Here is an 11,082-nt window from a genome sequence, read left to right on the forward strand (position 1 = left end):
AGTAAGCGACTAGGCTTGTTGAAGGTTTTTATACGAAACAGAAAGCGAATAAAATAACCTTGTAACAAGAATTTACTGTCGTGGAAAATTTTATTGAAGACATTTTTGTTGTCCAGCTGGTGTTTCTCTGTTTTGTGTGAACATTCTGGCTCTGTTGTCTTTCTCTTGAACTCTGATGCTCATATTAATAAATCACCACCTCCTATCGGTTCGTTAGAGCAATAAAAATACACATCCAAGGCCTTGTGAGGCTGGAAGTAGAGCAGGAACGTAACCACTCCTGACAACTTTAGATGAGAGTGACCGACACATCGTGGTTGGACCATGAGGAGAGTACAGGGAACATCTGGGTCCAGGTTTTTAGGCGTTCTACCTCAAAAGGGTTTTTGTATGACTGCAGCAGGGACTGTGGTGCATGCTAACCTGGAAGGAGGCAAAGGAGCTCTGAAAGCGGTCAGAAGAGGCGGCGTGGATGGACGGGTGAGAGGCTTTGAGGAGATCCCTCATACTGGGAGGAATGGTTGGATCAACCTGCTGAAGTTCTGGAGAGAAAATCGTTTCCAGCAGCTTCACAAGCACATGGAGCGGACCTTCAATGTCCTCGGACCCATTTACAGGTACAGAGAGATGTTTTGTTTGTGCTGTATGTGGTTCAGTGGCGGTTCTAGACCAAATTCACCAGGGGGACCAACAAGCGGCCAGTTCAATCTCCAAAAGATTGAATAAAACAAAACATCGCTGAACATATGAAGTGAGCCAAAGAGCCAGTTGTAGTTCTGGAGCTGCAGGTTGCAGACTCCTGATCTAGCAGAAGAAAATCATTGTCTCAAAATGGCTGAAGCTAAAAGTGGAACAGAGCAATGAAAGAATTTGACAGAGAAAAAAGCTGAGAAAAGTTAGTTATAGCTATAGCTAATTATTTTATTGATATGTATATTAAATCTGTCACATATCTTAATGATTTCTTTTCTATGATGTGTGTTATTAATTATGGAGTAATTGGGTTTAAAGTCCTGATAATGAATATTCTAAACATCAAACACCTAAAACTGTAAAACTGTGAAAACATAAAATTAAGTTTCTCTAAATGACCAATTGGTTACGGTTTCTGTGCCAGCAGATTTCATCAGTCATCACTTCTACTGGGGCCCTGACCCCCTGATGGCTCCGGTCTAGAACCGCCCACAACGTTGTGCCTTTGTTCTTACACCAGCTCTTCTGTCTTTTGAAAGGGAGAAGGTGGGCACTCTTAGCAGCGTGAACATCTTGTTACCGTCTGACATAAGCGAGCTGTTTCAGTCAGAGGGGCTGCACCCTCGACGCATGACCCTGCAGCCGTGGGCCACACACCGAGAGATACGCAACCACAACAAGGGAGTCTTCCTCAAGTCAGTACCCCATCTGCGCTTTAATGACTCCTGTTGAGAAAATACTCACTTCCTTTCTCTCTGCAGAGACTTATTAGACTCATTGCAGTTTATGTTTGCATAAAATGTGAGCCAAGTTGGATGAATTGATGCGCAGTATGCTTTACCTTCCGGTCCTTCTTCCCACTCGGAGAGCGTTTGGATGGTAACATGTTCGAAATGCCAGGATGTGTGAAAAAAAGAAGTGCAAAATCAAAACATAAAACGTGTCAACTTCAAATATGTTTTTATCCCCGAAAGCTTTGCATGTCGTACTTGAGTTCAGACCATGCAATGTTTCGTATTTACGGTTATAGTCAAAATATTTGATAGTTACACAACATAAAACTACCAGAGTTTATTTATTTTATGGACATCTTAGAATCCAAGGGCTTTACAAGAGGTTCTTATTTATAACAATAAGAAATAAAAACGGTTCTCACAGTCAAGCCAGCAAAAAAAGTAAAAAAAAATCTACTTTGTGTTCTATTGCTGAAAATAAAAGTTACGTCATCAATACATTAAAATGTTATGATAGAAACTTCTCAGAAAATATATAATTTAGATCTCCAGCTGGATATAATTTTTTTTTTCTTTCTTACAGTCTGAGAGAAAACCTTAATGAAAAGATAAAAAAAAAAAAAAAAAATTTGTTTTCATTGTGTTTTCTCAACACAAAAGCCCTTGAATGCCAGACTAATATGAATTTCTTATAGGACTGAAAACTATGTAATTAATTCAAGCGGAAAACCTGGTAAAGGTCAGGTGCATCATCTCATCTCCGAACGCCTGACCAGGCAGCTTCTTCTCTTCAATCTGATAGAGAGGCCACAGTTTACAAAGTTTATTGTTTTTCTTGCATCTGGAAATGCTGGAGAAAAACATTAGTGTTGTGATTTGAACCACTTCCATGATTATGCACATAATCCTTCTAATGGCAGCCAATCTTTATTCACATGCTTTATTTAGTGAGATTCAGGTTATTATCATGCCTCTTTTAACATTTTCACATCTTCTAACTTTACGAAAACATGCTTCAAAGTATTTTGTTGGGATTTTCCACAATAGATCAACAAACAATGGTTGAGAATAGTGAAGTGGATGGAAATGATGCATCTTTTCATTTTTCTTAATAAAAAGATGAAAAGTGCTCCTATATTTATATTTAGCCTTAACAAAGAACGCAGCAGACAGATCCAGCCACACCAGCACATAATGGTCAATCTAAACTGGTTAAAAGGTGAGCAGACTGATCGAAAATATTGATAATATCAATATCAAGTCAGTGTCAGTATCAGATCAATACTAGTGTGATAAGATCAATACTTTAGTTTCAGATTCCCTATTAAAATTCTTATTTTATTTTTGTATTATAGTTTGTCAGTTGTACGTTTCAAAACATTTTGTTTTGTTTTACTCACATGATCATTGTTATGCACTTCGTTTTGGAAAACAAATAAGGTCAATATATCATCACTAATGCATTTCGTAGATACCTATAAACGTATCTAAATTCTGCACCAGGTTTGAACAAAATAATTCATATTAAAAACCACAAAAACACCTAAAGGCCAGAAGATTGATGATGCATCTAAAATTAATAAAAAGTATCAGTATTGGTATCGAAGAGAAGAAAACCACTGACGGAAAGTAGCCATAAGATGTAATATTTATAGTTTGAAATGTCATCAACAACAAGGTGGTGGCAGCATCATGATGATGGGAGGCATTTTTTTTTAGCAGAGAGAGAAAAGCTGGTCAGACTTTTCAGATAATTATTTGTCAAAAGTTACTACTTTGTGTTGGTCCATTACTGGGGTAAGAATTTATCGTATCATTTATTATTTATCGTGTCATAATAAGAATTTAGATTTTTATTGTCGTCACAATAAATTTCAATTAATTATGTTAAAAATACAACAAAATTGTCTGTATTGTCAGGATTGTTAGTTTTAGTTTTGAACAAGCAGTTCAATAAGAACCAATGAAAAAACATTTATTGTTTTTTCTCAATAAATACCAATAAGTATGGAAATATGATTAAATGCAATTATTGTGAGCAGTTTAGTGATACAAATCACACTTCTTTATGTGACTGGTGTTATAAAGTAGCATGGTAACAACTGGTTATGTTTCAAGAGCAGTGTTTGTGTTTGTGGCTCTATGATTGCAGTCACAGCTATACAGTTATTTAAAAAAGAAGTAATAAATAGTTCTCAAAGTTACTTTTATCACAATAGCACCAAAAAATATCATGATAAAACTTTAAGTCCATATCATCAACATCTGGTCTATCACATGAAATCCCAATAAAACACATTGAATCTTTTGAAATGTAGTAAAAGTTTGAGAAGTACAAATACTTTGTATCTTCAGCTACAAATTCCACTCAAGCAAAATCAAGTGGAACAAAACTTAATATGATTTATTGTATCTAGTCTACAAGGTGCAGTTACTGTTGATCTGGGTTTAAAAAAGAGGTTATTATGGTTACAGAAGACAAACAAAAGTAAGATTTTGCTTTCTTTTATCACTGTAAACGTCCTTTACTTCTCTGCTTCCCTGCCGCTCTTCTCTGTCCAGGAATGGCGAGGAGTGGAGGTCCGACCGCCTTCAGCTGAACAAGGAGGTGATGCTGAGCGCGTCTGTGAGACGATTCCTCCCCCTCCTCGATGAGGTGTCGAAGGACTTCTGTGGCATGCTGCAGGCCAGGGTGGAGAAGGAAGGGCGAGGAGAGGAGGGCAAGCGGAGCCTCACCATCGATCCCAGTCCTGACCTTTTCCGTTTTGCGCTGGAAGGTCAGGGAGCGTCTTCACCACGCTTTTTCATTAGCTGAAGCACCAATAAAGGTCATAATAGTTTGAAAAGTAAAGGAGGGCGGTATATTAAAGCCCACACTGCAAAAAAGACACAAAAACTTTGCACAAGAAACTTACTTTAGTTTCTTGTGCAAATATGTTAGCACTCTTAAAATAAGACAAAACTAACTTAAAAGTACCTTTTCAGCAAGATATAGGAGTTTGTTTTAAGTAAATAATTCCTTAATACTGATGAAAAAGGAGAAATAATCTGCTGGTGGAATAAGACATTTTAACTTATAATATGGGGAAAATGTCTTGTTCCACTGCTACTTTTTTCATCCATATGTTTCATGCTGAATAGTTCCGTGCTAGTGAGTTTTATTTTATTCCAAGTGTACTGAGATATTTGCTAGAGAAACTAAAAATATTTAGTAAGATTTTGTCTTTTTGTAATGCAAAAATCAGCAATTCCAGTCACAAATGCTGACGCAGATGCTGCAGCAACTTCTGACGTCAGAGGAATTACACAACTTACAAAAATATCACTCTTTGGAGATGTTTAATACAATTCCACTGAACCAATCATATTAGCTCCATGCTTTAAAGGGAAAGTATTTACAGACTGTACTTGAGCCAAACTTCAGTCTGACCCGAGGCGTATCGTATTGATGAAGCAGGAGGTCAAGGAGAACATGTTCCTTAAACATCAGAAATGATCAAAGCTGCAGTCTTTCTTGCGTCTGTCTGCTCCGCTGCCACATTTGCAAGTGTGAATCCCCTCCTGTGTGACTCAGTGTGATGATAACATAGTCATGTGGCTCTGATCTAAACGGACCGCAGTGCAAGGAAGGTGTAAAGCCAGACGAGGAATCGGCCGGCTCCGGCGAAACTCAGCCCAGGAGGTTTATGTGAGGATAACGAAACGCGAGCACGTCTGACAGTCGATGGATGTGTGAGGAAACGAGCCGCAGCTTCTCCAAGACAACAACTCTGCTTCGCTTTGCAGAGACGGATTTACAAATGAAACAGCAGAGAAACATGCAGATGGATTTAACACACTCAGGGTGAAATAATCACCATTGTGCAAAACCCTTTCACATTTTGTCACATAACATCAACCTTCAGGGTGTTTGTTGGAGATTCTTGCGAAGCATAACTGGGAAGTGGACTGGAGAAGGTTACATCACATTTACACAAATAGAAATCTGAAAAGTGGTGCATGCATTTGTATTCAGTAGAGGTGTGTGATAGATCCAATGCCAAGTAGATACAAGGTCCGTATTGTCGATACCAATATTGATACGATCCTGTATATTTAGGTATGATATATATTGTCAAATGTCTGACTTTTTCCTTTTAATTATTTTGGTCAAATCTAAGACACGTTTATAGAAATCTACAAAATTAAATAACATTTTAACATGATTTGTGTGCATTTTTCCTAAATAAATAAAGTACAAAAAATTGATCATTTGAAAGAAATCAAAACAAAAACATTTTGTTGAGAAATAAATAATAATAATAATAATAATAATAATAATAATAATAATAATAATAATAATAATAATAATAATAATAATAATAATAATAATAATAATAATAATAATAAAAATCAACATGGAATCTGAAACTATTGATCTTAGCATGCTAGTATTGATTCAGTATTGATACTGACTTGGTAGCGATATTACTGATATTTTGAATCGATCCGCCCATCTCTGGTATTCAGTGCAGTTTTCATGTCTAGCTAATAATTATCTGCTGGATTTAGCTTTGGACTTTGACTAGGCCACTGTAACAGATGAATCTACGTTGATCTGTCTGATTTTGGTCATTTTTTTCCGGATTAACTTGTATTTTCCTCCATCAACTTTGACACGCTTCCTGAAAAAAACCATCCCCACAGCATGATGCTGCCACCACTGTATTTCAGCGTAGAAATCATGTGTTCAGGTGATTTCCTGTTTAGTTTTCCTACACACATTAATGTTTTGTCTTATCTAACCAGAGCACCTTCTTCTGCCTCACTCTTTCTATATTTGGATGATGAATTGAACACTAATCTGTGGGATGTTCAAAGCTTTATTATTGCTTTTAACTTCTCTACAGATTTCTCCCCGACTGAATTAAATTTAGAAATTATGTGACGTCAGAAGATAGGATGTCACTCTGGATTTAATCTATGGGTATCAGAGTAAAAGGGACAGAATACAAATGCTTGCCACACTTTTTAGAATTTATTTTACAGTAAAGACATTTGAAGAGCTTTACATGTTGCTGTGAATCTTAAGTTCACAAGCTGAAAATAATTTGCCGAAGGTTTTAACACTGAATTAAAAGCACTGACGGCCCGTCTAATCCTCCCACCTTCTCTTCTTTCCTCGCCTCTGCAGCCAGCTGCCATGTGATCTACGGGGAACGCATCGGCCTCTTCTCCTCCTCTCCTTCTCTGGAGTCTCAGAAGTTCATCTGGGCAGTGGAGCGAATGCTGACAACTACCCCTCCACTCCTGTACCTGCCCCCTCGCCTGCTGCTCCGCATCGGCGCTCCCCTGTGGACCCAACACGCCACAGCCTGGGACCACATCTTCAGTCATGGTGGGAAGCAGCATAGCTCTGATTAGCTTAGGGCAGTGGTGTCCAAATGTTTTGGCGTGGGGGCCAAAAATGTCAATTTGAATGAGGGCCACAGAAGTCTCTAAACTCAGTGTTTTAGTGAAATAGGCAAATAAGTCAGATATTTGTAGACAGCTGATCTGTAACTAATTTTAGATTAAAAACATAAGATGTGTCTACATTGTTGACCTGAAAAGAAGAAGAAGAAAAAAACTATAAACTATATTCTAAATTTTTCAGATTGATTTGCTTTTTCTAGATTTTTCAGCGACAAAAACAGGATGTGGCTCACTCTTGATTTATTTGACCAAGTTTATTAAATGGCAGTCCCTGTTAGTATTAAAATTAATTAAATTCAAAAGAAAAGCATTTTCATTGTAACATATTAAATTGTCTATATCTTCCTTGAAATGTCTGGCATCAGTGATAATTTCACCCTAAGATTGTTTTGAAATGAGTATCTGCATCAACTGCCTGGGAAACCAAATTTAAGCCATTGTTAAATTGCAACCAAGGGCCACCCAGAACCCCTCAGAGGGCCGCAAATGGCACCCAGGCTGCACTTTAGACACGCGTGGTTTAGAATAACATCTTTAGTCAGCTGCAGCTTTTCCCCTAACTCAGTTATTCTGCTTCTTCAAGCTCAGGCCAGGATCCAGAGGGCTTATCAGCGGCTCTCATCCTCCCAGGCTCGCCGCTCTGCGACTGGGGCAACTGGGGGCCAGTACACTGGCGTTCTGGGGCAACTCATGGAGAAAGGGCAGCTATCTTTAGACCTCATCAAAGCCAACATCACTGAGCTGATGGCTGGAGGAGTGGACACGGTGTGTGGGCGTGTGTGTGTGTGTGTTTTCTTGTCCACGTGATAATCGTTCATGGCCAGAGTCCATGTCACGTCTCATTTGATCCTCTCTGCAGACGGCCGTTCCTCTGCAGTTCGCTCTGTTTGAGCTGGGACGCAACCCCGAGGTGCAGGAGAGGGTCAGGCAGCAGGTGAGGACGTCGTACTCACAGGCCGGCGGTGATCCTCAGAAAGCCCTGCAGGGGGCGCCGCTGCTGAAAGCCACAATCAAAGAGGTTCTCAGGTACTTTGATCCAGCACTTAAATCTGTTCTGGTGCTTTTGTTGGATTCTACTTCAACAACAGACATTGGGATGAATGGATAATCATTTTCAGATCAATAGAGCAAAAAGATATGGAATCGTTTTGCAATTTCCATTTCTGAAACCAGGCAAAAAGTCTCACCATGCAAATGACTCAGCAGTTACCAGAGTTAAGACAGTGGAAAGAAAAGCACATCAAAACTATGCACAAAAAGAACAAAGAAATCTGAATTATCAAAGATTTACGGTGTATATGGAGGGATACTAAATTAACCTGTGGAGTCCTCTATCAAGTGGATTAATAAAGAATCTGATTTTACATTAATTAGTGAAACAAAAAGGATATTACGCAATCTTAAAAGCCATATGAAGCTAAATGAAATCAAAAATTTCACATTTATTTTAGTTAATTTGTTTAATATCCATCATATTACTTTTTTTTTTGCTACACATTAAAACCATTAAGTTAAAATCCACCCATCATGTTGTTTGGTCTGTTGACATCCAACTCTATTTTCCAATCTAGTTTTTTTTTCTCTCCTGATGCAAAGAAAAGTATTTTAAAGCAAGAAAATACTTGAATAAAACCAGATAGTTTGGTGAATAAAAGTTGTTTAGTTGCCTTTCAGTTGTCATGTCAAGCAGCTGTTTCAACTTTGGGATTTTTTTGTTGCCTTATGAATATTTTTCAGAGGATTTTTTTATGATGAAGTAAATCTTATTGATGTGTTTTGTTAGAGATTTATGGTTCCTAATTTTTTTTTGGTATCACCTTTCCACCTTTAATAGGAAAGGATTTAATTCAGGTTTTGCTCTCAGATGTGTTTTTTTAAGACTATTTGGAGGAGAAACTTTAGGATAGTGAACATTAAAACAAAGAAATTATATAGTGTTTAATTTTGTTTTTAAAAAAGTGGTAAACTTCATCTGCAACACAATACAACCAAAAAAATCTATTTTTATGTCTTATACATTAAGCAACTAAACTATGTCGTTTTTTAAAATGATTTCATTTGAAATATTTTGATTCGAAGCAGCGACTTTCAGTAATTATCTTTAAATCTAAAACAAAAACACCAGCAGCAGCTGTGACTTTGAAACAGGAATAACCTCCAGTAATGGATAATTTGTTCCTTTGGACCAGTAGAGCAGGAAAAGCAATCAGAGATTGGGAACAGCTTCCTGGAGTATGTGCTTTCATTAAAGGGACACCCGAGGTTGTGTTGGGAATTAATTGACAGGAAAAAAGATTTAAATTGCTGGAAATATCAGCGCTTATTGGTTTGTGTCAGGTTGTACCCAGTGGGGATCACAGTGCAGAGATATCCTGTCAGAGATATTGTTCTCCAGAACTACCACATACCTGCAGGGGTAAGTGTTGCCCACTTTCCATGCTTACCCAACATGCCCTAAAGCGTGATGGTTACAAGTTTGATATCCCATCTGCAGACGATGGTCCAGGCCTGCCTATATCCGATGGGAAGGAGCTCCCAGGTGTTCGAGGATCCGCTGCGGTTTGATCCGGGCCGCTGGGGCCGCAGCAGCAAGGAGGACGGGCGGAGAGGAGAGGGACAGGGGTTTCGCTCTCTGGCCTTTGGGTTTGGGGCGAGGCAGTGCGTCGGGAGGAGGATTGCTGAGAACGAGATGCAACTCTTGCTCATGCATGTGAGTCACAGTAGACAGGGCGGGAGGAAGAGAACAAGGATGAGGAAGGGAGTGAAAAGCAAAGAGGGGGCAGGGGAAGACAGAAGATAGTACTATCTTAACCATTGTATGCTGAGTAATGTTAAGTAAAACTACCAGAGACACAGAAAAATCAAGGAATATGCTGGCAAAAATCCTGAATGTAAGGTATTTCATCAATAGCCCAAGCACATAAAAAAACACCCAGCTGTTTTGTTGGCAGCAACTTAATGTTTTTTCGTGTCTGGAAAATTACCTGTTTCAAAAACCTCCCAACTGCTAAGTCACTCTGTGCAGTTACCTAGCTACCGCAGCAGAACCCAGCCCCGTTACCTAGCAACCCAAGCTCCAGCACCTTTAGTCAGCTGGTTTTATAGCTGTATGTGCTGCACAATGGCTGCTGGAAAAGACGAGTAGTGCATCTAAACCATCCTTTCATTGTGAAAGGAGCTCAAAATAGACAAAACTGATCAGACAGAAATGTCGTTATCTAAGAATAATTTTGTTAAAGAAATTAAATAAACATGTTTTGTATAACTCATGGATCTATCTTGACCTGTTCAAGGAAGCATAATATTTCACCTTTAATTTGTGGCATACACTAATCAGTGGGGAACTTGGAGTTAAGTACTTTGACTAGGAACAGATTGATATGTGGCAGGAGAAAGTTTAATTTGACTCTCACCTGTTGAATTGCAAATTCAATAGGTGAATTTTACCTATTGAAAAACATTTGCCTGTGGCACCTACCCTAAAGTCCTCTGCAATATTTTATTAAAATGTCCACCTTTAAACCTTGGTTATTCACAGATAGTTTAGAAAAAAAGTGAAATACAAACCTGTTCTTTGTTGTTGTTGTTTTTTGTCTTTAGGGTTTGTTCAGTCATCTCTGCATTAGGAATAGTCAAACTAAAGCTTCACCTATAGCAACAGGTGTGATAGAAAGATTTTTAGCTAGAGATATTCAAGACTAAACACAGTGCAGTTTTTCTTGTGGCAGACTTGCTGTTTTACCTGCTAAAATCATTTTTAATTTAAAGTAAATGAAAAAAATGAAGCAGTATAAAATGAAATGAATTAAGAAAAAAATCTGAAGCACTAAGCTTAATCCCTCTAAAGTCTGCTCTGCCTCTCGTCTTTCCTCTCCCCTGGTCCTGCCTTCATCCTCCTCTCTCTGTTCAGATCCTGCTCAACTTCCATCTCAGCGTGCCGTCCTCAGAGGACATCAAAACCAACCTCACCCTCATCCTGCAGCCAGAGACTCCTCCGAGGATCACGTTCACCAAGCTCTGACACACAGGAAGGGAAACTTTTTATCATCCAACACGTTTTATTCACCAAGTTTAGCTCAGTTTAACTCCTCTCTCCTGGTTGTAGCTGAACTGGGAGCTCCATATCCTTTCTCATGCTTTGTATTCATCTACAATGGAGTCAAATAAAGGATGATTTTCCTCCCTTGTGTTCTGTGACTGA

General features: G+C 38.5%; 1 protein-coding gene across 1 annotated transcript; it reads left to right on the forward strand.

Annotated features, from left to right (window-relative positions):
- The first annotated feature begins 275 nt into the window (after positions 1–275).
- Positions 276–11,068, forward strand: LOC102236274 (cytochrome P450 11B, mitochondrial). Its single transcript, XM_014473016.2, has 9 exons — positions 276–617; positions 1,233–1,388; positions 3,990–4,204; positions 6,601–6,804; positions 7,465–7,646; positions 7,741–7,907; positions 9,219–9,297; positions 9,376–9,591; positions 10,792–11,068. The coding sequence occupies exons 1-9, from the start codon at positions 325–327 to the stop codon at positions 10,900–10,902; spliced, it is 1,623 nt and encodes a 540-aa protein (XP_014328502.1). The 5' UTR covers positions 276–324; the 3' UTR covers positions 10,903–11,068.
- Positions 11,069–11,082: the final 14 nt, after the last annotated feature.

This window comes from Xiphophorus maculatus, chromosome 3, assembly GCF_002775205.1.
Source record: "Xiphophorus maculatus strain JP 163 A chromosome 3, X_maculatus-5.0-male, whole genome shotgun sequence".
In the NCBI taxonomy this organism is placed as follows: Eukaryota; Metazoa; Chordata; class Actinopteri; order Cyprinodontiformes; family Poeciliidae; genus Xiphophorus; species Xiphophorus maculatus.